This window comes from Centroberyx gerrardi, chromosome 2, assembly GCF_048128805.1.
Source record: "Centroberyx gerrardi isolate f3 chromosome 2, fCenGer3.hap1.cur.20231027, whole genome shotgun sequence".
NCBI classification, from domain to species: Eukaryota; Metazoa; Chordata; class Actinopteri; order Beryciformes; family Berycidae; genus Centroberyx; species Centroberyx gerrardi.
The window spans coordinates 5,294,608-5,311,283 of NC_135998.1; the positions used below are offsets into that span (position 1 = coordinate 5,294,608).

At 42.1% G+C, this 16,676-nt stretch overlaps 1 protein-coding gene across 2 annotated transcripts in view; it reads right to left on the bottom strand.

Annotated features, from left to right (window-relative positions):
• The window catches only part of nrg1 (neuregulin 1), a 192,264-nt gene that overhangs the window by 35,651 nt on the left and 139,937 nt on the right, over positions 1–16,676 (bottom strand). For both annotated transcript variants that reach the window (XM_078287920.1, XM_078287918.1), the window contains exons 5-7: positions 1,526–1,628; positions 1,155–1,281; positions 917–1,047 (exon numbers count right to left, since the gene is read on the bottom strand). In XM_078287920.1, the coding sequence (XP_078144046.1) occupies positions 917–1,047; positions 1,155–1,281; positions 1,526–1,628 (361 nt within the window). The remainder of the gene's footprint in view (positions 1–916; positions 1,048–1,154; positions 1,282–1,525; positions 1,629–16,676) is intronic.

A 16,676-nucleotide genomic window follows, 5' to 3' on the forward strand; every position in this document is an offset into this window, starting at 1 on the left:
TGTTGCATGTAAACAAACATGCTTAAGATTCAAAATTCATTAAAACTCATAGCTGATACTGATAGCTGGCACATATTCTTATTTCTTGTGAAAACGTTTTTATAGAACCATACAGTTTGTAGTTAAAAGAGTTCATCTACAAGTTTAATGTATGTGGGAGCTTAATTAATGCAGTTTAACTTCTAGACTAGCTAACTGCTCCATAACACTGCCAATTAACAGAATAGTTCACCCAAAAATGAAAATTGTGTCATTATCTACTCACCCTCATGCCAGTTGAAACACTTTTGAAATCCGTGGGGACTGATCTTTAGAGTTCCAAAAATTGTAAAAAAAGAACAAAAAATATCCATAAAATTACTCCACACAGATCGTGCAGCATAATCCAAGTCTTCTGAAGCCAAACGATGGCACAGTGAGTGGAAAAGACCGATTTATTTATTTACACCATTATTTGGTGGAAATCTTCACTAGAGCCATTGTTTACGAAAAACGTTTGTGCGTGCACGTACTCAGACCCGGTGCATTCACGTGAATCTCATTTCAACTGACATGAGGGTGAGTACATTTTTGGGTGAACTATTCCTTTAACCCCTTGTTCCCTGAACAAGGGAACAAGGGGTCAAAGGAATAGTTCAGGGAACAAGGGGTCAAAGGAATAGTTCCCTGAACAAGGGGTTAAGTCAGCTAAAGTCAGGGAACAAGGGGTTAAGACAATATAGAGAGCCTGGTGGCAGTATATTTTGACAGTTGTGACACATCAAAGGACATCATACAAAGACCTTATTATACAGTATAACAGTACTTTTAGAGGCTGAAATTGCAGTACTTTTCTAAGCCACAGTGCATCCCTCTTTAAAAATGGTGGACTCAACCAAATTGACAGAAAAAGCTGCCATGTAGAATCTTTCCTTACCTTTGGCTAGAGATGTGGGTGACTGCTGTGGATTGATGTGCCGATGAAGCATATTGGCTTGTGGAGAAGGATGTTTCTGTCTCCTTCTCAGTTACATGCTGTATAGTCATTGCATTTTTAGACACGTATTGCTATGAAAAGAGGAGCAGGAAACCATGAATGATAATATACTTAAGTGCACATATTTTAGAGATTAGCACGCTTTTAAATTAATTAATATCAATAAGTAATAACTTACGTTCACAAGCTGAAAGTTTTCAAGGGGCGAGTTGGAAATCGGAGGTCCGCTGGCCAAGCTTGCCATGTTGTTCCTCTCATTTCTCAGGCTCTGCCTTAGACGATCATGGAGCTTCTTCCTCTGCTTCCTATTTGTGGAGGAAGAAACTGGATTGTGAGGCTGCCTGGCTTGCAACTGGACAAAATATATGAGAGGAAGGGTCCAAATGTTCCAAAAGGCAAAATTAGAATCACGTTTGATCTAATGTTATTATGGATTGAATGTTGTAATGGATGATGAATGATCATATTTTCATGTATTGACAACAATACAAAATAAGTAACAATGTAATTTTAATTTTCAGTTTAGTATAAAAATGTGACATGAATTACTTTGTTTTGCAGTAGGCAACCACACACATGATTCCAACCACTAGGAGTGCAATGCAGATTCCTGTTATTGTTAATACACGTTTCTGATACAGCTCCTCAGCTTCTGGAAAAGAGGACAGCCCATTCTTAAAACTCCACAATATGCAGGTCATGCGCACCCACCCTCCCACACACACAAACACACACACACACACACACACACACACACGGGCCATTCTAGCCATACACCCAAAATGATCAGAACAGGCTCTTAAGGTGGAGGTTTTTACATTCACAACAACCAACAGTCCAAATGGATAATTGTATTAGTGTTAATTAGCTGTTACTGAGGCGGTGGAAATCTAATCCACTGAGCTGGGAGACAATTCTGCTTAGTACAGTCAGACACAATGTGTTAGTTCAAGGTTAGCCTGAGCAATCATAATGGAGGAAATGACAATAGAATGCGCTCCCTGAAATACATTTTAACCAGTCCACTACACTAATAATGCAGGTGCTGTTTACAGCATAGGAATTCATTAAAATCACACTCAAACAGTAAAATATTAATGGTTTATAATCAAAACAGTACAAGCACTACGTTTTCACAGGAAATAACACTTGGAATTGAAACAACTGAATGCTTTATGTGTTTTTGTCAGTTATAAAGAGATCTACTGCAAAGAGATCTGTAAATCTATCATATTTCTCTAAAAAGTCATTTTAATGAATTGATTAATGGAGACTATTAATCCAGTGCCAGGAATTCAGTGGAGACAAATGATGCTACCCCAAAAAAATATTTTAAAGGAAAACAGTCATTTGTCAATGGTTCAGGTAGCATTCATCATTTAGAAGATAAAAGACAACAACTGCCATCACACTGAGAGGAAGGACAAACCATGGAGCTGATAGAAGGAAGAGGGAATGTAAGGAAAAGTTGGAAAGAAATGGGAAGACAGATGGCAGGAAATGGAAGGAGTTAGATGGTGATGCTAGTCTATCATTACATGCTGAACACTGGTTCAAACAGAAGATGCAGGGAGGGAGGGCTGAAGGGATCTGAACATACAGCGTAACCATTGTACAGCCACTCTGGCTTTAGTGGTGTGCTCAAATCAATCAGCAGCATTTGCACTGTTTATGGGAAGGCTAATGTGGACAATTATAACAAAATGGGGCATGTGGCATTTTAGGTTGAGAGGATAACTTTCATAAAAACATTTTAGGTGTTGTTATTGATTGCAAAAATATTATTATATGAAATGTCATATATTATTTGTGCTGAATGTAGTCTGTCAAGGCTGTATGATCCCTTCATTTGGCAAAAGGAAACTGGCTGAAGTAGAGGGTCAGGCTCAAGCTTCTAATCCTACATCTGCAAACAAGGAGGAAGGAATGATCCATACCCATAAATTCAATCCCAAGATGCTCTGCCAGTGCAGAAAGGTGACAAAAAGAAAGAAAAGAGTACTTTTTAGATGAGGTGTTATTCAGAGCTATAGTATTTCTCACATAAGGTTAGGACAATAAGGACAATTCCAGCGTGATTGGAGTTTTTTCTCATTTCCTGCAGTCCCTTACTATTTTACATCACTGCAGATCACTTTCATCATGTTATGAGATATTTGCTATTTCTCCCTCGTCTTAGTTGTGTTTAAAAGTAAATATTTTTAAATAAGCACTGTCTAAATATTATGAGGTACTTCCAGTAAAGAAGAGGGTGCACATTTTAAGCAGTAATTGTGTAAAATCAAACTTTATTTTTCCATTTTATTTTACAGAATACAGCTGGCAGAAACGTCTTGCTTTGTTTCGTCTATTGGCTTGAATGGGTTGTGACAGACAAAAGGCGGGTCCTAACGTAACTACAGAGAACATTTGTTATTGGTTGAAAACACAGAAATCAGAGAAGCAGAAAGTGGAAGATGCCCCCTCCTGTATCATGCGTGCATTGATATCAAACGGTTAACGGAACTTCTTTCAAAATGTAAAGATTTTCAGCCTGATATTAGCATTCTGCAACTTTTCAAAAAGTGATTGGTGGCTTCTCATTCACAGTGATTACCTTTACAGACTGAATTAGAAGTATTCTTGTTTTTTATGCCATCTGGAGCTGAATTAGAGTGAATGAGCCCAAGAGATACAGCAAAACTTATTGAAAAATATTTTTAATCATGGCGCAGGCATGTAAAAACTGTCACAATTAACATTAAAGGAATGGGAAATGTAAAAAAAACAAAAAAACAAAACCTCATCACACTGGAATTGTCCTTTATGTCAATGTTTCTAAGGAAAAAGTGGTAACATTTTTAACAAGGTTGATTAACATGAGTTAATGCATTAATTATGGTAAACAAATGCTTGGTTGAGTTGAGCTCATAGGACTTGATATTACAATCCCTCTAACAGTAATTGGCTCTTGCTTGCTTGGGTGGGGGTAGGGGTAACCACTTCACTGGGGTCATCAGGTGGGCACCCTCTTTAGTTGGTGTTTCGTTGATAGGCCCCGAAACCTCCAATGGGCTCAACACTGACACCTGGCATCCCAGGTGCACCCCCCTCCGCTTTTACCCCTCCTGCTGGCTGATCTGCATCTTGCAGCCCAGCTGGTATCCTTTCTTTTCCACCAGATCCAATTGCTGCCTCGGCAGCCTTGGACAGCAACTTGACGGCTTGTCAGAGGGCCTGTCCCCAGACTCCCATCCCTTTCAACAGCCTGGTGGTTGATGTGGTTACAAAGCCTCTGCAGCCTACCTCCACAGGGAGCACCTGAGTTCTCCAGCCCCGTTGTACCGCTTCGGCTGCTAGCTCTGAATACTTCAGCTTCTTGCGTTTGTACGCTTATCCTACTGCAGCCTCCCATGGCACAGTTAGCTCCACGATGTACATGGACTTCTGTGAGGTGGATCACAAGATCAGATCCGGCCTGAGATTGGTTATGATGATCTCTGGTGGAAAGGTGAGCTTCTGGTCTAGATCAACCTGTATTTTCCAATCTGGGGCTGTATCCAGTAGGCTTGATTCCTTTCTTACAGATGGGTTCCTTGGGAGTTGTCCTGCTGGTACAAAGGCCGTGGTGTATGATAAGCCAGAAGGTGGGGGAGAGAGGGTGTGGCATTCCTCCTTCCTTCCAGAATAAGCACCAGTTGCCGGAGGACTTGGTTGTGCCTCCAGGTATAACGCCCTTGGGTGAGACTTGTTTCGCAGCTGGTGAGGATGTGTCTTAATGTTGCTGGTGTTTGGCAGAGGAGACATGTTGGGTCTTCTCCAACCCACTGGTTTAGGTTCTTAGGAGTGGGAAGAATGTCGTAGGTGGCGCTGATGATGAAGCTAAGTCTGCTTCCTTTCATCTCCCAAAGGTTTTCCAATCTTCTCCACTGGCCCTGCTTAGCTTGTGAGACGGCTTTTGCACATCGTTCTGCTTCCTCCTGCTGCCGCACCTCTTCTACCACAAGCTTTCTCCTCTGGCCAGATGTTGCTTTGTGCCAAGTAGGTGTGCTTGTTACGAGACCAAAACCACCTCTTCCATGCTGCACATGACCTTCTATGTCTCCATGCCTGAGAGCAGATTTTGCTTGCTGTACAGCTTCAGACAGGGCCCACTTCCTCCCTGTAGCCAGCCTGTGAGCAGCTGCTCATATTGTGGAGTCTTGGGATTCAGTGAGGGCCATGTCCAGCCTTACCTTGGCGCATTTGTACTCCTCGGTAACGCTAGAGATGGGCAACTCCAGCACACCGTTCCCATACAAGCCGATATTGCTTGATGTATGAACTGACTGTTCTCTCCAGCTTCTCAACTTTGGTAATAGGGACTTCATTGACCATTAGAGGCCACATCAGACGGGGAGCAATGCAGTTTCAACTTGCCAGGAAGTAGGGTCTTGTCTATTCTCAAAAGGCCTATGATGGCTTCTTTCCTCAGTTGTTCACTTTGGTCTGCGTCCTTGACGCTTGCATTGTACCACCGCCCTAAGCTCTTGTCTGGCATCTCCGACACCATTGGGATGGGTGTTCCACTGGTATGGAATCTCTGGTCTGTGAGCTTTCCTTTGCCTTAACTAAGGCATGAATACATTTCTTCATGTTAACTAAGTAACAAATGCATTTGTAAATGCAGTAATTAAACTCTGTTCATGACCTATTTATGATCTATCTGTCTCAGTTGTAATGGTTTCCTCCTAATTAGCAGACATTAGTTCATGTTTGTTAACTCTTAAATAACCCACAGACGCAGAACAAAGTGAACAACTGAGGAAGCCATCATAGGCCTTTTGAGAATAGACAAGACCCTACTTCCTGGCAAGTTGAAACTGCATTGCTCCCCGTCTGATGTGGCCTCTAATGGTCAATGAAGTTTTTTAAAGGGTGTTGTGTTGAGTACAGTTTTGGGCATGCTTTGTTAATGTTAGTAAATGGTTTATTAATGGAAGAGGAAGTTCCAAAACTGAGACAGATCGGTCATAAATAGCTAATGAACAGAGTTGAATTACTGCATTTACAAATGCATTTGTTAATTACTTAGTTAACATAAAGACATTTATTCATGCCTTGGTTAAACATTTCATGATATATCATCATTAATTAATGCATTAACTCATGTTAGTTAATACAACCGTATTATATAGTGTTACCAAAAAAGTAAACTGGTAAAATTTTACTGGTGATGGATTAAAGCTAACCCATGATACACAAACTCTCTATATACAACTCTAAATACAAACTAGAATCTCACTTTAAAATACTGGTGCAAGTGTTGTTGCTGTTTTAATTACAGCAAACTAATTCAGATGCTAATATATTTTTTACTACTGCACAACAGAAATGAAATACTTAAACATATACGAATACATAATGATATAAAATGTATTACTGTGTATTCATCTGTAAGGTACTACTACTGTAGTGATCTGGCTTAGTGCAGTGGCATGCTATGCAAACATCACTGTGCTTGCATTTCTAGACCGTCATGTCAAACAGTCAGTAGACTGTCAGTAAGCCAGGATAAGGATACTATACTAATATTTTAAAGTATTCTGATGATACAGTTCTAATATCTCTGTTAAGTAACTCAGGCAACCCTGGGCTGCACCAACTTGGCGTGAACAAAGTGGTCAAGTGGAGTGATAATAATGCTCTTGAGATTAACACAAAGAAAACGGAAGAGATTGTATTTGGCTCACCATCTGACTCTCATAAAGTTTCTATTGTTATCCATAATGAAAAAATCAATCAGGTATTTTCATATAAATACTTGGGTGTAATGATAGACCATCTGTTATCCTGGAAAGACCACATTGAAACTGTCTGTAAAAGGACAAAACAAAGAATTTGGTTTCTTCACCGCCTTAGGTCTTTTGGGGTGAGTAGACAAATTCTTCTTTTGTTTTTTACTTCTGTGATTATGAGTGTTCTACAGTATTGTAATAATACATGGCACAAGTGTTTGTCCACTACTTTAAAGTCAAAACTGCTCCACCAAATAAAAATCTGCTCAAAGATTGTAGGCCAATCACTTGAGAAACTCTATGAATCAGCCTATCATAATAACATATTAAGGCTGGCCAACAACATTGTCTCTGACCCCAACCACGTCCTGAACAGCGAATACAAACTGTTACCATCAAATCGGAGATATAGGGTTCCACGATTTAATAGGGTTAGACTGAAGCACTCTTTTGTACACCAGTCAATCCTAAAATTAAATATAGAGCTTAATCCCAGATCAAATGCACGTTGAAGGGCCTTGAATACTGTCTTTTGTGATTGTAATGATATGTTGAATGTATGTATCTTTGTGTCCTGTCTTAATTTTTGTCTTTTTTGTGATGTTGCAAATGGAGCAGCTGTGATGCAAGAAAAATTTCAGACTGGATCTGACAATAAAGTATTATCATATCATATCATATCATATAGTCACACAAGAGTCAACACTACAAAACATCTAGGCCTCTCAGGTTAGCATGCTGTGAAGATCATGCAACATTCTCAACACACTATCCAGATCTACAAAGTCAATATTTCTGTCAAACCAAATTCTAATTTTTTAATTACTCGGTTCAACAGCCATGCCTGTTAAATATATTTACCAGAATATACAAAAAAAATCATAATAATTAAATAGATATTGCATGTCATTCTAGACTGTAGCAATGCATTAACAGTTTGGTATACAAACGTTCAGCGGAAATCAGCCTCACCCCTGATTTCAAGTACTAAGTAAGGCTTTTAGACATTGTAGTTTTGAAGAGTAAATTATTTGTGTATTTTAAATAACATTCAAATATAAAAAACAAACTCTGTGCTAATGACTGGCATAATGTGATATCCCTTTCTCTATTTCATTTACTGATTTTATGACAAATGGGTTATTTTGCCTCTTTGCAGTAGAGTTCCATGACAAGACTGACACAATTATGCTGTTCTCAATTAAAAATCCATCAAAACATTATTTTAACCATGTCATATATTTGATTAAATTCTTGTCTCAATTTTTTTGTTTTCGTTTGTTGCATTTCTTCCCGAGCTGTGGGTCATTTTTTCTCTAAAAAGATGTAACAAGATTTGGTCAATGGTTGTGAGTTGAGATGAGGTGTACAGAAAGTCTGGCAGTTTGTGAAGCAGAAGCATTTCTGTAAACTTCTTGTAAGCCCTAACTTACTGTACATATCTTACCACATAGCATATATCTTTGGTGGTAACCTACAAATGTTACAGAATGACAGGCTTAAAGTCACACTTACATGAAAAATGACTTTTTCGCTCATTCGATCACACCATACACCTGTTTGACAATTGATGCCCAAAACATGACAAAAAAAATATTTTATTGTATTTTTATATCAAAATCTCATTTATTTTTACTTCCAGAAAACAGAAAATCTTGAGTGGTGACTTCATTGGGTACCAGGAGGTACAGTAGCGGAGCGACCACGGGGGCAGAGGGGGCGACCACCCCAGGGCCCACACTCAGTAGGGTCCCCCCTACTGAGCTACTTTTTCATTATAGCCTAATTTTCAGTCCACCTGACAGCCCTCTGTTCTGTTGGCGGAGAGAGAGACACAGACAAGCATTGAGGTTTCGGTGCGCCGAGGGCTTACTGCCGACGCTTCCCGGCACCGGCACGGTTCCGGCCAGTGCCGATAGCTGGGCGCTGATTTGTTCCCAGTGATCTGGCCGAGATTTCGACGCTGATGCGGCGAACGGCGTTTTCGGCACCGATGGGTACCAGAGGACAGCGACAGAGAAAGGAGACAGGACGCGCTGGAACGGAGATCAGTATGGATGTATGGACTATTCTGTATATTAACAGTCTACAGCGGAGTTAGTTATACCATTGGTCGGCCGTGGCACGTGGCACACCCATACACGGTCCAGCATATACTAGGTTTTGACCTAGTCTTGTTAATTTAGTGCCGAACGAAGTTTCAGCTATTTGCGTTCGTGCATGGATGAGGCCAGACTATCCAACCTCACTTTGCTGTGTGTTGAGCGGGACATAAACATTGATAAAGACAAAGTGGTTGGCAGGTTTGCCACCATGAAGGAGAGGAGGATTAAGTTTTAAAAAGGGACCATCATGATATGTACAAAGTTCGTTAACCTGTTCGGATTATTTTGTTCTATGGAGGATGTTACACAAATGGACTACACTAAACTACAGCAGGCTGAGCAGGGACAACAATTGGTGAGTGAAACATCCATAATTAGTCTTTATTAACTTAAATTTTGGTTATGAAGAAATCAGTCAGAATGTTAGATTGATCTGTTGTTCAACTCCATGCTTACCGCATCTCGGCACCTATTTGTGTCACTGCCTGTGGTGTTACTGTCTACTTTGTATTTGAATAGGCCTTGTAATTGTTATAGACCGCCGTGTCTATTTTATATTTGAATATGCCTTGTATAGCGTTATAGACCTCCATGTCTATTTTGTATTTGAATATGCCTTGTATAGTGTTGTAGACCGCTGTGTCTATTTTATATTTGAATAGGCCTTGTATAGTGTTGTAGACCGCTGTGTCTATTTTATATTTATGTTATTCCCGTGTAAGAAAGACGTGGTACTGAGACAGTGCACCTGGCCTGTCGGCGATCAGCACCACCGGCGATAGACAGCGACAGCCTGGTGGTGTCGCTGTGGTGCTGAACCGCGCGCTGTCCTCGGTGCTGAAACATTTGAACGCGACTGGCAACCTGTTTTCTTTTTTTGTTCTTCAGAACAAGCTTGTCTGACAAAGTGGCTCTGGCTTCACTGTATGTTTTCTTAGACATTGGCTTGCTTGGCTCAATAAGTGACAATTTGTGTTTATGGATAGGATAGGATATATCAGCTATTTTACAGTTGTGAATTTTAAAATGACTATCAGAAGGGCCCCTCGAGAATGCTCCGCCCCCTCTGCGCTGAGAGTCTAGCTCCGCCCCTGAGGAGGCATACTTAAAAATTCCAACCAATAAAACCATCACAGATTTTTGAACAATCCCACCCCTCTGCCCTTCCGATCCCATTGGTTTTCAATGATCCGATGATTTGATGATTTGAATGATCCGCATTATTTTCATTATCCGCATTATTATAGTTTCTTTGTGACTTTAAAGAACCCATGAATTGAAAAATTACACAATCCCATTACTTTTACTTCCTGGAAAACTGTGTGCCTTTAATGGGTACCTCATGGTGTAGCAGTGGGTGTAAATAAAGTTTCCAAATAATAAAACTGTAACAGATTTTTGAACAATACACCAACTGCTTGCAATGTGACTATACTATGTGGTGTGGTGTGGTGTATTTCTGCTTGCAAATGTTGCAGTATGACTTTAATTTATGGTGTTTTTCTGCTTATGGTGTTTTTCTGTGTTTATCCATGATGGCCTCTTTCCACTTGTATTTTAGGCTGTCAGGTCATTGTTTTCAAAATCCAACACATTATTGGATATTGACTGATAGCCTAAGTTACTCTTACGATAATGTTTGCTGGCTCGCTCCATATTGGCTAGTCGAGGATGGACATGCACTTAATTTGGCCTGAACATCTGTATTGTTGTTTTTGTTGTGTTGTTGTTGTTTTGTGTGTGTGTGTGTGTGTGTGTGTGTGTGTGTGTGCGCGCACGTTAGGGGTGTAACGGTTTAGAAAACTCACGGTTCGGTTCATATTACCGTTTTGGCATCACGGTTTCGGTTTGGTTTGGTATATATATCTGGTGCACTGGGGAGGGAAAGTACAATTGCAAATTCCAATTTACACAATCTTAAGTTTTCCTGAATGAAAACTGTTTTCACTGAAAATTAAAGTCCAGTATAACTAAATCAACAGACTTTCTTTCAAAAGTAAAGTAAATACTGGCTTTGTTATTTTAACATGAAATATCCCTGCATTGTAGGCTACGTAGGCCAACATCAACATAAATTGCAACATAAAATGCAACTTCAATCATGTACCAAGTGAAATCTTCCACTACTGAATAGGGCTACACATTTTTGCTATAAACACTGCTAAATAGTGATGCGTGGGTCAGTCCGAAACCCATGGCTCCCGCAGGTTTATCTGCGGATGGGGCGAGTTGGGTTGTTTGAAGATATTATTGAGAACGAACGGGCGGGTTTGGATGTTGACATGTCAGATCGGGCGATCGCGGGTTAAAAAAAAATGACCCTCACATCACTACCCCCAATGTTTTGGTTATTGCTCTGTGCCTGTCTGAACTCGCACTGAGAGATTGCTGCTGCGGGAAGAAAAAGTTGTTTTGGTCCTACCGGCTCTCCTCCGGCTCTCCTCCTCCCCTCTTCCTGCTGCATGTGTGACTAAAGAGTGAAGTTGGGTTGTTCTGCGGTGCACTGCTGCAATATCGACATGGAAGCCACAAAATCAAAAGTTGGTCAATGTATAAAAATCGATCTCTAATGCGCCGATGTACGCATCACGCCATGTTTGTCATTTGCCGATTCACAGCAGAGCCTGAAAGTGAAACTTACAATTCCACAATTTGCTCCATAGGTTACTCCTGAGTTAGTAGGCTAATCCAGCTGTGATGTCATCGTAGATTGACATGCAATTCTGACAACTGATTGGACTGATACTCTCCAGGGAGATCGGACCCACATGGGGAGTGGGGGGACACAGAGCTGCAGCTGGAATGCGATGACAGCAAGGTAGAGTACAGCGACAGCCCTCCGGTGCTTGGCCCTTCTGCTAGAGTCTCATAACTCCCACTGACAACACTGAAAATGACAGTCTCTTGTCTGTCTCCCCCCAGGTGTTGTCACCCTCTTGTGTCGCTCCTGCTCCGTCGGCGAGACAAAAAAAAAAAAATTCCCCACTGGCATAAGAGCAACTGCAGAGATGGTCGGCCTAGACCTTCCACCCCCAATACCTCAACCATTTTATGGACTTGAGCTGTGGTGGTGAGACCTACCTTCGTTGCCCCTGTATTAAACGACATCTGGGAATGTGTGGAAGCATCCTGGTCAGAGTCCTTGAAGATCAAGGCTCTGGTCTCCAGCTTCGCTGACTTCACCAGGGTGGAGGTGAATTCTGACATCTTCTGTCAGGGCATTGCCCCACTTTGCGATACCCTGACTGGCCATTTTTCTCCTGGCTTTGTTAGTTGGGCGGGGTGTAGGAAACCTATTCCACTGCAAACCAAAGACAAGGAGACGGTGGAATACTTCAACAAAATATTCCTCCTGGCAGCTCCTGGCTCAGGTAGGTGTTTCTCTGTCACTGCTGCTGACAGTCAAGACCTCCCTTTCAGCCAAGGAATTTTATTTAGCATTCCGCATGGTGGGACAGCTAAACAACCTCACCAAGCATGTTGCTACCATCGTGGGTCATATCATGGCTGTGTCAACAGTCTGACGTGTGGCTGGCTGGCCATGACCACCCTTTGACGTAAAGACAAGGAAAAGCTCCTGGGCGCCCCGCTATCCTATTATAGCTTGTTTGGTGCCTCCATCTCCCTCACCACTCAGCAATTCCAGTGGTTGGAGGAAGAGAGAGCCTGGCTCACACACCACATACCCCTGGCCTCATCCTCTCATCCCTTAATGCTTCAACAGGGAAAGGGACGGCGATTGCCAATGGCCGGGAAGAAAGATTGCCGTAAGGCCATGTCTATGTCCTGTGCTCCTTTCTCTGGCTGTCAGACAGCCCCCCTCCCCGCCCAGGCTGCCCCGCCTATTCAACCCTAAGACAATGGCGCTCCACCGACAACAACGAACCACCAGGACCCCGCTGCCAGCTGGCCTGTGCCTGGGGGGACATCTTTATCCCAGCTGCCTCCAAAGAAGACAGCGTGACTCCTCGCGGGAGGGGCTGGACTGGCCAGTGAGGCTCCCCTCTCCCAGCCTCGGTCGACCTTCAGCGACCTCGTCATACCCTCCCTTCTTCTGGTGGTAAGGGAGTAAATGTGCATTTATGTTACATTAATAATAATAAAGCACATTACCCGTTCACTAACAAAGATAATTCCTATATTCATTCTCATGATGCTGCCTGTCGGCTCTTTGTTGAACATGACACCAACATGAACGGCAGGTTAGCCATGTCTCTCAGGGCCCACACTCCAGCCAATTAGGTCTGAGTGCTGAGATTCACAGGGGGACCCGTATGGGGCGTGATTTGTGTCAGCTTACTAGAGCTCCAGTCACTGGAACGCCTACCTGGAACGTCAGCGCTACACCTGAAAACTCAAATCTAATTGTATAAGCGAAATAAGAAAAATCCCATCAGAGAGCATCGGGACCAATGTTCCCTCTAAACTGGTAGTTTAGTGACCTACGATGGATAATTTTTCATATTGATAATCATATAATAATAATAATAATAATATAATCTTGTCGTGTTTAAATAACGTGAAAGCCACTGAAGTCCGACCGCACAAATAATATTATTGTTGTAAATATATTTTCCCGGTGAGGAGTGTGATGACCCTCCCACTCTCCTGGCTCTGCATTTTGCAGGAGCCTGATGGGTGGAGTCATCATCAGAGCTGATGGAGTGCACCTGGGCCCGGTGAACTCCCTGGGCTTAAGAAGGCCTCGGACTATCAGTGTCTCTTTCCCTCCTCACTTATGCACACCTTTTGTTCTGTTCTTTTGGTTTGATGTAGTTTGTGTTTATGTTCCCCTAGTTTAGTTAATAAATCATTGTTTTAACTTTTACTTTGGCGCATGTCTCCCTTCATTGTTACTTCCTTGAGCAGGGTTGTAACATATGGGGGCTCATCCGGGATCCCTATGTCTGTAACATATGGGGGCTCGTCTTAAGCTTTTGTCCTTTGTTTAGCACTTGGTTTGCGTTTTTTGACTTTGTCGGCACAGTTGTAGCGTGGTCAGTGAGAGGCTATGCTGCATTTGTACTGTATTGGGGAGTAATACGCCGGAGTATTTGGGGTTTGATTGGCCTAGTTTGTGTTAGGGTTTTGGTTACTGTTTTCCCGCTGGTAAATTATTCCTGTTTCATTGGTTGCCGGGTATCATTTATATGTGCCAGTAGTTTTGTGGTGTTGGTGAGGAGAGAGCCATCTCTGGCATCCGCCAGTGCTGGGGATGTTTGTGGTGGGGACCTAGGTAAGTGTTGTTTGGCCTTGGTGTACTAGCAGTACTAGTTTGGGTAGCCTAGCCTGGTAAGTTTTGGAGCATTGTTGTTAATTTCCCCTGTTGGGCATAGCAGTGTTTCCCCTTTGGGTTTCACTCGTTTCCTTTTGGTAGTGTTGTGACGAACGTGGAAGGAGCAATTGTCTCGGGAGCATATCCTTGGTCTGGAGAGGGTTGTTGGCTTGCTGATTGCTTTTCTCGCACCAGCGGGTTTTAGTGCATAAATACCCACCACAAGTAGTCACATGAAGACTAGGGTTGTTTGTAGCTAGTTACTGGTTAGGTAGCTAATGGGGAAGCTCTGTTTGGGTAGGCTGCCTGAACCATGTCTGCAGGGTGCACTGTAGCTATGTTTTGGTCCCTTTGGGTTCTTTGTAATTAGGCTTTTTGTTGTGGTTGTATTGTGATTAAGTATGGCTCGTTGAGGATTGGGAAATAGCATGTTGGTAAACATTGTGAGTTACGATGTCTTTGGATACTGCTAGTGTTCCCTGAAGGCTTGGTGCAAGTTACCTGCTCTTGCTCTGTAGCATTTTGGTTTTGTGTGCAAGTGTATCTTTGTATTGTGCTGGTGTGGCCAGCACTGTGCTTTGTTTGGTAACACGTGTGTTACCTTGGGTTTTACTTGGTTGTGCAGCTTCTTGGGTGACTGCTGTGTCTTTGTGGTTGTTGTGTTTGCCACAATGACAGTAGGTTTAATTCTCATTGGTTCCAATATGGAAGTGAATTTGGAGATATGAGTGTCATACTTCGGAGCAGTCTGGTAAAAGCACACTTTTGGCAATCCCAGGTAATAGGACTGGGGGTTGCAGCCAATCTGTTGAGCAGGGTATACTGGCTACGAGCAGCCTCTTGTCAAGCCTTACAAACCTAGCAGTGAGTTCAGAGAACATTGTTGCCAACATCTTCTCCTGCACCTGAGGTGATGACGGTGTGAGTGTCATCTCTTTTGGGTGGGAGTGTGTTGGTGAATTGATTATGTCTGGTCATCTGTCAGTATGTCTTTGATGTACAGTCTTGCTATTCTGTCTTTGTCCTTGAGTCGTACAACCTCAACACTCACCACGTTAAGGGATGGACAACATGGTGACGGTCCTGTTGCCCCTGCCCTGAAGCCTAATTACGTTTGTTTCCTGTTCTGTCTCCTGTGCTGTTCTCTTCCTCTTAAACTGCTACCTAGGTACCGAGGTCTGCTGAGGATGGGGCAAGCAGCTGGCCAGGGGCAGGCGGGTTGGAGACATTAAATGTACAATTTTGTGAACTTGTCTTTTGCTTGTGTTACAGGGCTTCCCAGTGGGACCCTGTTTTTATGGAGGGGGGGTGTGATGACCCTCCCACTCTCCTGGCTCTGCATTTTGCAGGAGCCTGGTGGGTGGAGTCATCATCAGAGCTGATGGAGTGCACCTGGGCCCGGTGAACTCCTTGGGCTTAAGAAGGCCTTGGACTATCAGTGTCTCTCTCCCTCCTCACTTATTCTCACCTTTTGTTCTGTTCTTTTAGTTTGTGGTGTTTGTTTTCCCCTAGGATTTAGTTAATAAATCATTGTTTTAACTTTTACTTTGGCATATGTCTCCCCTCATTGTTACTTCCTTCAGCCGGGTTGTAACATGAGTACAACTATCTTAGCTGCTGTGTTCAATACTAATGTGCCTATCCTGTGTGTGTGTGTGTGGCTACAAATTATTGGTAAGTTGTTACATTCTTTGAGTTAGGAAGCGAACTGCCGCAGCTCTCCAGGGTTTAGGTAGCCCAATAAATGATTGTGAATTCATTCTCTTATCTTATGGAGACTGTTTTAACTTACCATTATTTTCTGATCAGCATTTCACGTGTGTATGTGTATTGTAGGCTATTTCCTGACAACAATCTAATAGCCTACCTGCAGCGTTCATTGTCTACGTTTACAAGCGCACAATAATGCGACTGTTGTCAATATTGTGATCAAGGCATTAGTCTGTTGAAGCTGTTTACATGATTGCATAAACTCCATAGAATAATCCCGTTTACATGACTAAAGGATTTGAGTTTGATTATCCAGAGAGAATTAATTTTTTTTTGATAAAAATAACTTTCCTGTCCCACCACTTTCAAATCTAAAGGATAACGCTGGTGTTTTTTAATAACAAACCTTTAAATACAGCTCACAAAGACATAGTTTCAATTTTAAAAATCGCTAACTATTACCACGAAAAGTCAGGCTATTGTAGTTATTACCAAATCAAGTTCAAATGGAACAAATTCTTCATTATGATGGGGACTATTTTCAGTGCTATGGAACTACTTTCCTGAGATCGAAAACGTGTTTACGGTCGGCTTAAGTTGTTTGAGGAAAAAGTAGGCTGGCCCGGTGCATCGCGATGATGAAATATGCTGCCCAGAGCAACAGCATGGCTCTTTGACGTGTTTTTAATCGTTTTTTTAATACAATGGAGTTCTATGGCTACTGGGACATGGCTTTATTGGGCATCGGCTACATGGACGAGACTTGTTAGCAAAACAAATTCATTGTTGATTTTGTTATTTTCATAGGATTTGTTGACGGTAAGAAATGCATTAAAAAACACCAGCGTTATCTT